Below are 15907 nucleotides of genomic sequence, written 5' to 3'. Positions count from 1 at the left end.
GGACCTCGCCTCCATTCAGCGACTCCAGCAGGCTTCCCCGGGCTCGGAGGAGCTTCGGATCCAAGCCCTTCGAGCCAGAGCCCTCCTGGAGGAGACACTCCAGCGCCGCTCAGAGTTTTCCTATCACGCCTCTCTCTCCTTCTGGGCCCGGAAGGGTGACCGGATGTGCAGGGAGTTCTTCAGGACGCATGGCCAGAGAGCTGCAGGTGATCAGCTTCGGAGTCTCAGGACAGCGGATGGTCACATCGTTACGGATCTGGGGGAGGTCCTGGGGTTGGCCACTGACTTCTACAGGACCCTCTTCCAGCAGGAGCCGCTTGCCCCTCGTGCTTGTCGTGCCCGTGAGGAGGTGTGGAGGCACATTCCATCCCTGGTCCAGCCTAGCATGCAGGCGACGTTGTTGGCGCCGTTCACCTTGGATGAGATGCTGGAGGCCTTGATGGCTATCGACGGACAGAAATGCCCAGGAGAGGATGGGCTACCCCGAGCATTCTTCACCTCCTTCTGGGACCAGATCCATCAGCCTCTCCTTGCAGCTCTGCAGGGGATTTTCAGTAGCGGTCAGATGCCAGAGAGCCTCTCTTCGGGACTGATTTGCCTCATCCCGAAGGGAGGAGATAGACAGGAGATCCGCCAGTGGCGTCCGATCACTCTCCTTACCACTGCCTACAAAATCCTCGCCAAGATGATCAGTGCCAGAGTTCGGCCTCTACTTCCAGACCTCATTCATGACACTCAGACAGGCTTTGTCCAGGATCGCAGTATCCTGGATAATGTCTTCACCTTTTCAGAGGCGGCGGAGTGGGCTCAGCACAGCGGATCACACCTTGCCATTCTACTTCTCGACTTCGAGAAGGCCTACGATCGCGTGGACTGGTCCTTTTTGGAGGGGACTCTGGAGCGGCTAGGTTTCCCGATAGGTTGGATTCAGGGTATCTCAGCTTTGTACAGGACAGCGTCTAGCAGGGTCATCATTGGAGGCAGGACGGGTGAGCGCTTTAGCTTGGAGAGATCAGTGCGTCAGGGCTGCCCCCTTGCTCCTTGTTTCTTTTCTTCGCCGAGGCCATGACTTACTACCTTCGGGCGAGGTCTACCGGGATCAGGGGTGTTCGCCTTCCACTCCGGGAGGACACGGAGCTTTTGGACTCGGAGTACGCAGATGATATAGCCCTTTATGTCCAGGACGATGAGAGAATGCTAGAGAGGGTGCGGATGGCCCTGGAGGTATTCTGCTCGGCCGCTGGTGCGAAAATCAACTGGAACAAATCAGTTGGTTTTCTCACAGACCCTGGGGCGTGTTCTCAGTGGGGGCGATTTCTGGGTTTCAGATGGATTCCACGGGGATAGACAGCTAGATACCTTGGCTTCCAGGTTGGCCTAGACACCACGCCAGCTCAGCAGTTTCTCCCGGTGCTAGACTCCATCCGACGGAAGCTGGCTTTCTGGAGCACTGCTAAGCTGTCTCTTGCAGGTCGTGCCCTGGTAGTTAACCAGGTCCTCCTAGCCACGGCTTGGTATGTGGCTTTCTGCTGGTGCTTCTCGAGATCCAGCGTGGCACAGCTCAGGAGGTTGGTTCGGAACTTCCTTTGGTCTGGGGAGGATGGTCTTAGAGATACCAGAGCCAGGGTTGCTTGGCAGACAGTCATTCTTCCGCAGGCTGAGGGTGGCCTGGGGGTTATCGATCCAGAGCTTCAGAGTCAGGCCTTGTTAGGCAAGCTTGTCATCCGCGGTTTGACCCCGGGGGGGCAGACGTGGAAGATGTTACTTCAGCAGGGAGTCGGCTCTTGTGTCCCGCGCCGAGGTGGAGAGTGGCTACCGTCCCTCAGGTGGATCTTTACTTCCGCCCCGCTCACTCAGCCCCGTTCCCCACTCGTTCGTAGCCTCCTCATGGTTTGGAGGCGGCTCCGTCTCAGTCTCATTCAGTCCCCTCTTAGCTGTCAGGAGGAGATCGATCGCCAGCCGCTTATCTGGAACGGTCAGGTCAGAGATGCCGAGGGCCTTCAGTTGGGGGAGAGATCACATATCAGGTGGGACGGCTGGATGAGGGGGCCAGCCCGGTCCCTTCGAGTTTGGAGGGATACGTACAGACATCTGGAGATGGCTGATCTTGCAGACGCAGCTGGAGGTGCACGTGGAGTCCAGGCGAGACGCACGGAGATCGACAGTGCGATCCCAGCTGCTTGGTTGGTTCCACCTGAGCCTCAGGTCCTCATGCCTGGTGACACCCGCTGGCTGGGACAGTTCACCCCCCGTGGCATCCCACTGGTGGTCGCAGGACGTATGGATGACTCCTCTATCTTCTTCTTCGCGGTTTCAGGGGATGGACGACTCATGAGAGAGGAGGCGCTCATCGACCCCTACTCCCGTGGCAGAGGGTTAGGGTCGTAGGCCTTTTGGGGAAGGTCTGGCGTACCGACCCTAGCATCGAGCAGGACCAGTTGCAGCTTTGGCGTCTTTGGCTCTGGGAGGGGCGGGCCTTGTCAGAGCTTGATTGGGACCCAGGAGAGTGGTGGTGGCCAGAGATTGTGACAGGACAGGGGCTGACTTCCTTCTTCGCCTACAGCACGACTCTGGGCAGGCGAGTTCTCGGGAGGATGCAGAGCCGCCCCCCCACCCAGCGACCCAGCTGGTACGCACAGGGTATTTCCAGGTTCTTTTTGCAGGCATTCTGGAAGGCCTTGTGGGAGAGCTGGCGGCCGCGGAAGATCTCATACTTCCTGTGGCTTCTTGCCCACTAAGGTCTTCCAGTGGGGAGCTGGTTGAGGCAGATAGGCCAGGACGGATGCTGTCAGATTTGCCATGTGGAGCTGCACTCGCGCCCAAGAAGTGTGGAGGTGGACTTTCGGGCTTCTTACTCGCGCAGCACCAGAGCTAGGATTGATCACTTGGGGCGCGTTCTGTTGGTGCAGCACCGCACCTGGTCTTCATCACTTATTCGAGGCATGCCAGCAGGACCCCACTTTCCTTATCACACAGGGGACGTGGGGGCCGCTCGAGGGTATCCCACAGCACCTAGCAGAGGCTGATACAGGAGTCCGGGAGAGGCAGCCAGTCTGGGAGATTATCAGCAGCATTACAGGGTGGCACATCTGGACCTCGCGCTGCGCGCAGATCCTCGGTGGCACCTCCTTATCGACTGCCCAGATCATGGCGGAGATTTGGAGTGAGATTATTCATACCCTCAGAGGCCAGTGGGACCAGATTCAGGGAGACTCCCGGGCCGGTCAGGAGAAGTGGAGACGCTTCCTCCGGGCTTGGGACACACAGGGCCTCTTCTTCGAGCAGACTACGCAGGGCCTTCGGTGGCACTACTCACCACCCCGATGGCTGTTCATTCACACTCATCATATCCCTCCGTGAGAGTATGATTTATTATGCTACCTTTTAGGGCTGCGTCCGGTTTGTGAACGCAGCCCGTCAGCTATAAGCTGACCTCTTGTATCTTGTTCTCGAAGTAATATAATTAGCACTGTTTTTTTGGAAAAAAAAAAAGATGATTACACTCAGGTGTTGTGAGCGACTGTGTGCCTGCACACGTCTGTGATTTGTAAAAATTAGACGTGTATGTGTGTATGTGGCTTGCGAGGGAGTAGAAGCATGTGCGAGCAGGGTGAGAGAACAAGGGTGGGCATATAAAGAAGGATAGGAGGAGGCGATTGCATATTGTTCCCCACTAGGTCCCAAATCTTAGCATGGAATTTTTAAGGAGCTCATCCCAACTTGGGCTTTCCCATTGCTGAGCATTCTCAAGCTTTCTAAGAGTTCCTAGGCCAGACGCGCGCGCACACACACACACACACACACACACACACACACACACACAATAGCCAAGGTCATAAAAGAAGACCCACATAAGCAATATATGTTTTAAATAAGAGAGAGAGAGAGTTTTTGTTTCTTGACTTGCTTGTTTATTTTTGCTTAAGTCACCTGCTTCGTTTCTTCTTTATTTCTTGTTTTCATTCTCTTTTGTTTATTTGACGTATTTTAGCAAGCACTGGGTTTGCCCAAGAGACTCCGCGGGTCTTTAGAAACCCAGTATAGCTGCTTATGCTTGGGCACTGATGACGACATAAGTGTTGCTTTGCTTGCTAAGTATGTCTTCCTTTTGCTTTTCATAAAAGTTTTTGTTTACCGCTTTTTTCTTCTCTTTCATTTTCTCTTTTATTTTCTTTGTAGATTTTTGATCTTTAGAACAACAAAAAATTCTAAATTTGTATGATTGGACTTATTCTAGTCTTACAAAGGTATATGTGGTTGGAAATAGAAGCAAAGGAGGGAATGTCGTGCTGGCAGCATGCTACTTTGCACCCACGCAATCACCAATCTACATACACAATAGTCATCTATCTTGAGAACACGCTTTTATGCATTTGGGGGAGGACATAGCCATGCATGCAATTATCTTGGTTGTGCTCACAGCAAGGCATTATTATAATATGGAGGAAGAAATAGAAGAGGATGATGGAGGAAGAAAGGGCTGGAAAAGAACATCAAGGGATGCTGGGGAAAGCACCCAAATAGGGAGGCACCTCCTCACCCTATGTGGATGCTTTGAATTGCAAATTTGTAGTGGCACTTCATATTTCAAAGAAACAGAAGGACAAATATACAAAACCCCTCAAAGATCAAGTGTAATTGACTATGTAATCGTGGGCCTGCATGCAAAGGCACATACTCAAGTACCTCAAGATCAAAGGGAAGACTCTCAAGTCTGACCCTAGACAAAGGCTCTAGGCATCATAGGAACAAATAATGCTGTAAAAATACAGAGAATTACTGTGCCATCGAGGCTGAGGATTGATTTCAGAAAGGCTCATATGTATCAGACGGAAATAGAGATAGCACTAGCACAAGGTCAAATACCATCTACTTGCCATGAAATGAACAAATTCATAACATATTTCTTGCAGATAACAGCACAAAATGCTTCGATAAAAGCAAGGGAAGGAGCATTGGATGTCATGCAAGCACTAATATGACCAGGAATATTACAATGCAATGGCTTGGAAAACAGCAGAGACAGCCAAGAAAAAGGGCAAAGCTCGAGTGTATAAATGGCTGACGAGACACAAAAAGAGATTATTTCTTAAAATCAAGCAGCTTGAAAGTTTCGAGGAGCTAAAACAAAACCTCAGGAAGTTTTTTCAGCAATTACATGGCACAAAACCTTAGGAGAGGAAAGCAACATGGGAAGATGTGATACAGTTCGTCAAAGACCTCTACGAAAGGGAGGGGAAGAGAGTAAATCATGAATTTTCCATCAAAGTAGCCAACAACATCATAACAGAAGCAAAGGTATGGAACAGGCTGAAAAAGCTAGCAGAAACCATTTCTCTAGGGCCATATTCATAAGCCTCGTGAGCATTTTCATTGTCCTCTTTCTCTCTCTCTCTCTCCATGTAAGCATCTCCGCTAACTCTGCAGAATTGTATCAATCCACAAGGGAGGAGACATCAAGATGGCAAAAAAATGCTGCACAATCATGGTGAGCAGCCTAATGGCCAAGCTGTATGGCACTATCCTTGAGAAAGAATCAGCAAACGGGCGGAAACATCGGGGGTCAAGGCACCATCCAAGGCAAGGCTCTGCCCCAAACACTTGACAGTACACCATTTGGTGGCCATAAGGGCTGCATCAGAAGTATCCAAGCCTAAAAAAGAGAATGTATTTTGTCGCCTTGCAGATTTCAAGAAAGTCTTTGACATGGTTCCACGCAAGAGACAGAAATACCGGGTCCCTCGTGAACTTAGAGAGGCTACATACCATCTATATGAGAAAGTATTAGCTGAGCTAGCACAACCACTTGTGGATGGACCATGCTCCAAAGGGAAAACTGTCATAAACATGACATTGGGGTGTAGCAAGGCTGTTCCCTCTCGCCAAATCTTTTTTTCTCTTATTGATGATATGGAAGATTGGATGAGATTCGAGAATGCACAGCATAGAAGGTGCCCAAATTGCAGGGTATGCTCTACTACTGCTTATTTACACAAATGGTGTAGTCTTCTTTGTAAAGAGCAAGCAGAGAATACAAGCACATTTAAATTCACTGGGGACTTCTCTAGACACTCAGGAATGCAAGTCAACATAGCCAAGACAAAAGCCATGGTGATCAGGACTCGCAATAAACATATTGATGTCACTTTGGAAGGGGAGCCTTTGGAAATAGTCAATTCATATAAATATCTAGGGCTGGAATTCGCCGATAACTACAAGTGAAACACATGTAGAAAGAAGAATCCAGGGGGTTCAAAAGCTTGTACAGCTTCCAAAATAATTGCAGGAAGGCACAGCTGTGGATTGGGAAATGAGAAAGTTTCTTTAGACTATGCTTTTACAAACAATGGTCCTTTTTGGGTGTCCAGCATGGGCTCTCGGGCTCTCTAGGTCCTATTGGAAAAGAATAGAAATTTTATATAAGAGATTTCTCATAAGTGAATTGGGGGATAAGGCTCAAACACCCTACCCCATCCTACTGGCTGAGATGGGTATGATATCTCTCAAAGGGGAGGCATTTATGCCAATTCATGGCTTACCTCAACAAAGTTGAGAAGATTTTAAAAAGAGAGATTCTAGCTAGGAAACCGCATATTGCATTGCAAGCTCCACAAACCACTGGATGGCACCGAGATGGGATGAAATGGATGGAATTAAGGGGTATAACAGTTGCTGATATATTAGAGGATGCATGTGAGATAAATGAGTTAGTGATATAGAAGAAGCTGCCAAAGTTATGGCAAGACCAGGGGCAAAAATGCAGTTCTACAAACAGGAAAATAATCCAATGGACAACTATGGGATGTAAAATACCTTGGGGAAGACCTATCAATGTGTAAAAGGCATCTAATATGCAAAATGAGAACCAGCTCACATGATCTAGAGATGGAGAAGGGAAGGTGGGCAAGACCCAGGTTCCAAGAGAAGAAAGAATATGCAAAATCTGCCCCGCAGGGGAGGTGGAAAATGAGCAGCATGCATCAAAGAAAGATACAATGACAACAGGGGCAACCTGAAAAATCTATTAGAGCAGCCACCTACAAAGCTAGAAAGTTGTCTAAAAGAAGTTTACGAACACCGCCAAGGTACTTGGACTAACACACAGCTGTCGCTAATTACATAGCAAGTCTATAGGGTATTTTTCTTTGAACGGATGTAAAAGATCATTATCTGTTGATAGTGATCATCGTGAAGGGTCTGAAGAGGACTTTAATACAATCATATCATATCATCTCACTCTCTTTCTCTCTCTCTCTCTCTCACACACACACACACACACACACCACTTTTTTTGTGGTGTAATCCATTTGCTATTATATTACAAAGAGCATTCTTCAAGAAGAGTAAGCAAGAGTTGATAAGCTTTCTGAGCAGAGAGATGAGCAAATGAAAAGGAAGGACAGCCCGGAGAATCCGAAGAAATTTTCAATCTAACAACAGAAGTATAGTAAACAGATGGGGGACAACCTAGAAAGGTTGCAGCATGACTGTAACAGTGCGAAATAGATCTGTGATGCATACCCAGACAGTACTATCTTGGATCTTGACACCCTTGAGGCCACCGCTTTAGTCATTACCCTTAATGCCTACTCCTTTGATGGATGGCTATAGGAAGGCTTTTTTGAATCCTTACTACATTTCGCCTCAGTGTTGGAATGACAATTCAATCCTTACCTCATGTTTGCCAGGCCTACTAGAGCCTTCATCAGGCACCTTGACACTATGAGGAAAGCCTTTGGACAGTTGTTGGAGATCCTTGAGGTCCCAATGGCCCCTTTGATGGCAGCTATGGTCTCCCTTGAGGGAGATGCTGTGCGCCCACCAGGGTTCGTGTGCTGGTCGATTGCCCTGACATTTTTCATAGTCACATATACCTTCCGACACCTGATGGTCCTCTCTTTGGCTGAGGATGGATGTCACAACTTACGACAACCAATCCTGCATTCGTAGGCAGTTTGATCAATTTACTATTGGTTTAGTTTGATTAGTCTGCAGAAGGCTTCTCATTTGTGTTTTCTTCAAAAGAGGATTCTTTACATGAAGCAATTGAACACAGAGTTTAGTCCTATTATCAAAATACAAGAAAGTAAGATTATCTCTTGGCGCTGCCAAGGATGGTAATTCTGGTCAATTTTAAGGCTGCTCTTTTTCATTCACATTCATAAAAAATTGAATTTGTAAGTTGGGGAGATGAACAGTTACGGAGGGTATCCATCCAGGAAGAAATACAAGAGCAACCAATAATCCAGTAGCAATAGTTTGAGCCCCCTCATATAATTTGATTTGGTGAGTCATTGAAAATTCATAGGAAAATTCTTTTTTCTAGATCTATGCAAGTCTTGACTGTGTTTTTAAACTTAAGAGGAGGATGTTTTTCTAGAAAAACAGACGCTAAAGCTTTAAGTTGTACAAATAATGTTCTTTCAAACAAGATATTCTCCTGCCTCTGTGCACGGATGTGTGCATATACAGAAATTTTCGAGTATAAATCTGTGGAGGGAAGTGCAGTGGTATATAGTAGATGACTAGATAAAATGAACTTCGTGAGAGTACTGCTGAGCTACATGGATAAACGGTACACAGTATGAACTTCCATGTTTTCTGTCTAGAAATCTATTTCTATATCTGCCCAGGAAGTTGGATTGGTATACAATCTCACCTAAATGAATGATCCGGTGTTTTGGAAAGATTCTTGAGGGCATGTGAGTAGTTCTATGGACTCGTTGTGAAAAATCCAGCATAGAGCAGCCATAACAACTTTTATTTTCCGGTAATCAGGCACCAGCAGGAGTGCGTTTGTCTTTTATATAGTGGTAAGATGTGTACTTCAGACTAGACTCTACCAGTCTGTGTTCTCTCTTGTAACTATTTAATGTAAGATTATAAGCAATAAATATCTTCCTGAGAACTGTACTTCAAACTGTAATTGAGATCATTCTCTTTCCTCTATTATGTAAGTGAAGTCGAGAATATTGCTCCTGAGAAAGAATAATTGATCCTCATGATTTGGTCGTGGAAAAATGGCTACATTCGATCTGTTTGTATGTCTAGAGGAGTCCAATGGTTTTTTGGATTATATCTATGCACATAACTTTATGGATTTCCGAGCATATGTGGCTGCCATTGTTTGTTAATTGAAGACTTATTTCGACCTTCGGGTTTCAGGTGGTTTTGCAGCTTTTGGATCATCCATATTTATGAAACAGGTCTGATATGTCACCTTGCCAAATGTTGTTTATTTTTCATCGGTTTTCAGGTTCAGAAGGAGACACTAGTTATATGGGGAGAGAATGACAAAATATTAAGCAAAGACTTTCCACAGGTTTTTCCGTCTTGATATTTTTTTGAAGGGGTTTTCCCTGTGTTTTGTTTTGTTTTGTTTTAGATTGTTTAAAGCGGAAGTAGGGGGAAGAAAAAGGGGGCAGAGGGGGGGCGGGGTTGGGTTGGTATGTTTCTGTACGGTCATTTCTCATGTGGGTGACTTTGTTGATATGGCAGAGGTTCAAGGATGACTTACAAAATGCTCAATTAGTGAACATTAGTGACTGTGGCCATCTTCCTCATGTAGAAAAGCCAGAGGCTGTCACAGCATTGATAGCTGATTTTTGCAGAAGTTAAGGCTCAGTGAAAAGTTTTAGTTCTTAGAATGTAGATATGATGCAGTATGAAATTTTGCAGCGCTGAAGCAATAGCTTGTTAAAAAATGTGGGTGTGACATTCGTGCAAGGCAATTTGAACAAATTACTTCTCATCCTTTTGTAGTTTTTATATAATAATAATTTAAGAAGATCTACATGACGTCAAGCCAAAGGGAAAAGGATAATACTTTACAAGATATGTGTGCTTGATATAGATTTCAATATTTAGTCCCATTGCATGGTTCAATCCTTGAGTTCCCCAGGAATCAAAGGTGTACGCTGTTCAAATGCAAATTTGACCTCTAGTGTAAAGAACACACACAGCTATGACAGCTGAACATTTCCTGTGTTCTTGAAAGGTAGTTATACGGGTTCCATTTTACAGAAAAATGTCTTTCAAATGACATTCCTGATAATCAAGTGGAATGATCAGTAATGCTGCAATGTGACTTGGCTAGATAGTTCCCACCATTAGATCAGTCCAGCTCATCAATTTTGGTGACTAGCATGTACTCCACTGGCACCATGCAATCGGATTCTTGTTTCTACTGTAAACATTTTTTGGGTTGAAAAAATGATTTGTTGAGAACTTCGAGTCATGAACACATATGCCTACTGATTAATTTTTCTTTGGTGAATAAAGTTCTGTTTGCTATTAAAGCCATCCAGAATCCATGTACAAATATAAATTCCTCTTCAAAAAGTAAAGGTCTTACTTGATGAGGAATAAAGACAAAGGAAAGCAATGAAGGAATTGAGGAGGGGGACATCTTTATGCAAAAATTGATGTAAACATGTAGTGGATGCTGTCCAATTTCTCTTAATAGGGAACATATTTGAAAAATAACCACAAGATTGCTAGACATTGCATCGCATTGAAACTTGAGAGGCAGATGTTTTCCCTCCTTGGACTTTAGGAAGGATACACAATATTCTCCTGCAGCAGTGGAAGCATCGCAAAGGAAAGCAATGAAGGAATTGAGGAGGGGGACATCTTTAGGCAAAAATTGATGTAAACATGTAGTGGATGCTGTCCAATTTCTCTTAATAGGGAACATATTTGAAAAGTAACCAAAGATTGCTAGACATTGCATCGCATTGAAACTTGAGAGGCAGATGTTTTCCCTCCTTGAACTTTAGGAAGGATACACAATATTCTCCTGCAGCAGTGGAAGCATTGCATCTTCATCTTGAAGTCACATCAGTTTCAGCATGGATGTTTTTCTCAATCATTTAAGCATTTTTGCCATCATTTGTAAATCATAAATGTGCATGTGTACACTGCATTGAAGATATCAGGCGTTCCTTGTATTCTCTTTGCACACATTTATGTACAAACATTCAGAACACTTCTGCACAACGCACTTGATAATCTCGCATGTTTTCAAGCATGACATGAAAATAGTTCCCACGTGGGTCTGGGAGTTTCGGATCACCTCTTTGCAGTGAAAAAGAGAGTGTGCCAAATGCCCTAATGCGACACAGCTTTAAGACGTTATCAAGCACTATAATCATGCACAAACTAGAGTAATCTAAATGTGAAGCCATTTTAATGAAATAAATATGCAAACTAGGGTAAATAAAACAAGAATTTCACATCAACAATTCTTATTCATGCCATTTCATCTACAACACAAGAAGTTGCTCTTAAATTCTTAAACCAAATGTAAATTTGAAACTACCATTAATCCATCAAAACTACATAAATAAACACAAAATCACACTAGACAAACAACTGAAACTACCTTTTTGTGAAGACGTTTAGCACGATATCAAAGGGGAAGAAAAAAGGTTATACAAAAACTCAAAAAGGTGAGTCCAAGTACTACATCTTATGAATTAGATTAGAGACACCCCAAAAAAAAAGACTCAAGTGACCGCACTGCCAACCCTAAGTAGTACTTCATTACTTCCTTGACGGTGTTACATTGCCCTCCTCTTCGACTGCCCGGAGCACCTCCTTGACAAGGTCACATCAGTGGACAATATGTATAGCGCTACTCCTACTACACCCACAATGCCAACACTTAACACGTCGGCATGCCTTCTACCCCGCTCCAAGAAACAAACAGTGCTTTGCTTTAAAATATGTCGTCATTCTTTGTTGATAAGTTTTGGGATCTCTCTCACCGTCTCTTTGTTTAAAGTGAAGGCTTGTCTAATCTTTTTAAGGTATAATTAAGGAACCCCACGTACTCCTCATCAGACGCCATAGCTCCCCCACACACCAGGCCTCAATCTCACTCCGGGATGTTTCTTTTTCTTTTACAGTGGAGAATTGCAAAATGCTAATCTTTGCTTTTTGGCCTTGATTTGTTTTGAGAATTTGAAGCATAACATTTTCTTTTGGGTGTTTTGAGAATGGGAAAATAAATTTCTTGAGTTTAAATTTACACTTTGTTACAATTTAGTTGAACGGGGAAATAATTTTCTTGAGTTTAAATTTACACTTTGTTACAATTTAGTTGTGATTCATGAGGGTGATAATGCAATGTACATGTCACCTTTCATCTAGTTCCCCTTCATCACCATAAAATATAATATCCACATATTAAAATAAATTTTGAATCTCACAGAATGTTGCTCACACATGGTCGGTGATCTTTACAAGTACGAACCCTGATGCTCATACCTCCTCATCATTTTGCACATGGCTCAAGTAACTCCTAGTCTCAAATATGCTTACTAGCTATGTGTTCTCCACTTATGGCATCCTCATGTTGCGCACATTTACAAAATATCTTCTCATGTAGACGTCAAAATGATTTTGTCACATCTTGGGTGCTTGGTGACATCTACAAATTATAAAATTTCCCCCCCTTAAAGATAATTACGCACATAATAAACAAGTACTATAGAAAGTATAGTAGTTATCCAAATAGCTTCAAACAAGAAACCCTAACCATTGAATAAGCTCGATAAATATAGAAGTGTAATAGCTATATCGATGAACCTTTCCAAGGGTCCTCGAAATTGATGTGGCTACTAATTTTTGTGTGAGACCATAGTAGGGCATGCGACTTTATAAATGCATGTGATTTGTAAAATGGTCCTTTATAATCAATTCACCCTTTTTTAATCATTTATTGTCACTACTATGTGTTATTGGATATGATTTTTGCACCCGAAGAACCTATATTTTCGTTGTAAATTATGCATATAAAGTGGCTAACAATTGAATTGGGCCATGGCAATCCTAATCTTTGTTAGTCCTAGAATCAAAATATATGCAAGGACCCATTATTATCCAAGACTATTTACAACCTTACAAATTATCATCTTATGGTTCCATGTAACATTTATCACTTTAAACCAGCAAGGTTCTCATAGAGTAAGCATATAGAATGGTCTAAGAAGTTCCAAATGGGACACCTTTTGGTATGAATAAATGCTACATGCAAATGAGATGCAAATATTGTTATGTGCAATGCCCCTCTACTATTGAAATTCATTTAGCCAATTGATATTATACATTAAGAGAAAATAATTGTATAGGGTAAGTCCTTAGGACTGCTTAAGAAGGCTTAGTTAAGATAATTCGATGGTTTTATCATTTTTATACATATTTTGATGATTTTGCCAACATGTTTATTCTGAATTAGGGATCATACCCTTTGTGAGGCCACACAATTATTAATCATCTTCCTTCTTTGGTACAAGCTCACATTCTAACCTACCCTTTACCCTCCATCAATCCCACATCCCCTCTCCAATAGCCTCTCGCCCTTCTTTCCACTTTGAAGACAAAAGGTGGCCATGCAAAAGCTTGGGCTTGGACTTCTCTGCTTGCGCATGAACTCCTCCACTCTAGCTTGTTCAACTCCACTCCAAAGACAAAAGGTAAGTACTTATCCATTTTATGTTTTATTATTTTGAGATGAAGGTTTTTTTCCTTCCTTCCTTTTCTCCTCTCTCCTTTTCATGTTTGTCTCTCCCCTTTTTTTTTCATTTTTCCTTTCCCCCCTCTTCTTTTTTTCCTTTCCTTCTCTTCCATTTCTTCTTTCTCTCTTGCTCTCTCTTTTCTAGTTCCTCTTTTTTTTTCTCTTGTTTTGGTTGAAATTTTTTATCCTTCTCTCCCCCCTCATTTTCCTCTTTGTTTCTCCCCTTGTCTTTCCATTTGTGCTTTCTCTTCGTTCTTTTTCCTTTCCTTTCTCCTATTTCTTTTTGCTTTTTTTCTCCTCCTTTTTCCTTTCCTCTTCATTTTCAACGTGTTTTTTTCCTTCTCTTTTTCTCTCTGCTTTGCTTTTTTTCCTTTTCTTCTCCTTCTCTCCCCCTGACCTATTTCTCTCTCTTTCTCTCCCCTTTCCTCCTTTTCTTTCTCTTCCTTATCCTACTTTTTCTCTCCTCTCTTTCACTCTTACATCTATCCTATTTTATTCATAATATGAAAAGAAAAGTCAAAGAATACTTAGTCCTTTCCCTATCTTTTCAAGGTGTTTCCCCATGTTTTTCTTAATGGGAGTGTCTTTCTTTGGAAGCGCACACATACCCAATGGCACCTAGTGGGAGAGACATGGTTTGCATGCATGAGATAAAGCAAGATCATGAGAGTTCTGAGAGCATGATGTTGCCACCCCATGCCACTCTTGAGGCATCATTGCAATAAGCCACCACGAGCCATCGCAAGTGCCATAATCATATGGCTCTAATGCTACACCTTTACAAATCATTGATGGATGAGGCCACCTCTTCCTAATTCAAAATTTCAAATCAAAATTGAATTCTTAGGTCCTCATCCTCCCGCCATCTGCCTCCTCCTCCTCTACGTCTACATGCTGCTCTTCTATGCCTGTTCCTTCTCCATGCCTGCAAGTTGTTTCTCCTCTATGCCTAGTGCTCCATGCCTACATGCTCTTCTTCATTCTTGTCTTACTCCCAAGCTCTCCATACACTATACTCCTACTCATGGCACCATTTGATGACATCTCAAAAAGTACCATGTGAACTTTACAGCTGAAGGCTCAATATGCAAGCACACACATTTTGGGATTAAGGAGAACTAAAATCGTGCTCCATAGTCTTTATTTGCAAGAAAAGAATCATCTTTACCTTTGGGTGTAAAGAACCTTGTAACCTATGGACCTTGCCACCCAAAAGAACCCTCTTTTTTATCTTGTTTGGTTTGTTGGCAATGGACATGTTTGATTGCTTTACAATCGATTAGACCATGCTCAGGAAATGTCTATGTAAGCAAGCAAGGTGCATAGATCCCAAGAAGAACACTTAGCACATTTGGGAAATAATATCATTGTCGTAATGCGTAGATCTATAAAGAATCGTTAAAGATAGAACAAAGATCTTATAACAAAGCTAATGAATTGGCCATGGAGTGACATGCATTGGACTTGGAGCAATAGGAATTGCAAGAAATACAAACTAGCTACAACAAAACAATATTTGGAAAGATCTATGCTTCCAAGTTCAATTAGCCATAGAGAAAGAATGGGAGAAGATATTAGAATGAGTATAAAAGATCAAGGAAACACCCAAAAGGATTAAAGGATAAGAAAAAACAATGACGATCTATGGAATGCATTGGCACCTACTAGTGGTGCTCAAAGGAGTTGAATCTGGGCTACAAGATTGGTTCCCCAATGTTTCAATGAAACTTCTTACTATGGTGTTGCATCGTTTCTGCTAAGATTCACGTGTGCTTTCTTTAGGAGCTTCATGGAGATTGTGATGAGAAGAATGGATATGGATGATATTAACTATTCATGCCCTCTAGCCATTTGTGATTGAGATGTTGAATGACCCAAGACACAAATGCTTGCATGTGCAAGCTGCTAGAGAGGCGATGAAGGACTTGAAGGGCATTGTGTATTCAAAGGACATATTTGGATCTTGTGATGTTGCTGCTAGTAAGTCGAGAATCTTACGCATCTATGTTAAATTTTCAAGTCTGCTCTTGTGGGAAAGTATAAGAAGTCTATAATGCCACTACCCACACCTTGATTTGCAAAGCTTGCATGGCAAGAAACAAACAGATGTGCTAGAGAAATGCTTGGTGGATACCATTGTGTAAGTGGGACCTTATGACTAGCAAGAGTTAAAATAAATATGGTGTGTAATCATTTGACATGAATGCTTTCAACAATGTTTACTTGGATGTTGAAATTCTATGGAATGAGAGACGATGGTAAGAGGAACTTCATCTTTGCATTGCAATTTATTTAGTTTCATTTTCTATATCCTAACTACATTTTTTGATATCCTAACTATTTTTCTCATTCATTGTACAGAGTCAAATGGTAAGCTCATTTTTGCTA

At 43.1% G+C, this 15907-nt stretch overlaps 1 protein-coding gene across 5 annotated transcripts in view; it reads left to right on the top strand.

Moving 5' to 3' along the window:
* The window catches only part of LOC147902482 (alpha/beta hydrolase domain-containing protein VTE7-like), an 81043-nt gene extending 70855 nt beyond the window's left edge, over positions 1–10188 (top strand). For 4 of the 5 annotated variants that reach the window (XM_087373520.1, XM_087373519.1, XM_087373516.1 and 1 more), the window contains exons 9-10: positions 9257–9322; positions 9499–10188. In XM_087373520.1, the coding sequence (XP_087229646.1) occupies positions 9257–9322; positions 9499–9618 (186 nt within the window). In that variant the 3' untranslated portion in view covers positions 9619–10188. Of the gene's footprint in view, positions 1–9165; positions 9207–9256; positions 9323–9498 lie in introns of all 5 variants that reach the window. The other variant, XM_087373521.1, reaches the window with a different exon arrangement.
* The last annotated feature ends 5719 nt before the right edge of the window (positions 10189–15907 follow it).

This window comes from Dipteris shenzhenensis, chromosome 4, assembly GCF_047967505.1.
Source record: "Dipteris shenzhenensis isolate YYH24624 ecotype China chromosome 4, Dip_SZ_1.0, whole genome shotgun sequence".
NCBI lineage: Eukaryota > Viridiplantae > Streptophyta > Polypodiopsida > Gleicheniales > Dipteridaceae > Dipteris > Dipteris shenzhenensis.
This window is presented reverse-complemented; position numbering and strand designations above follow the sequence as displayed.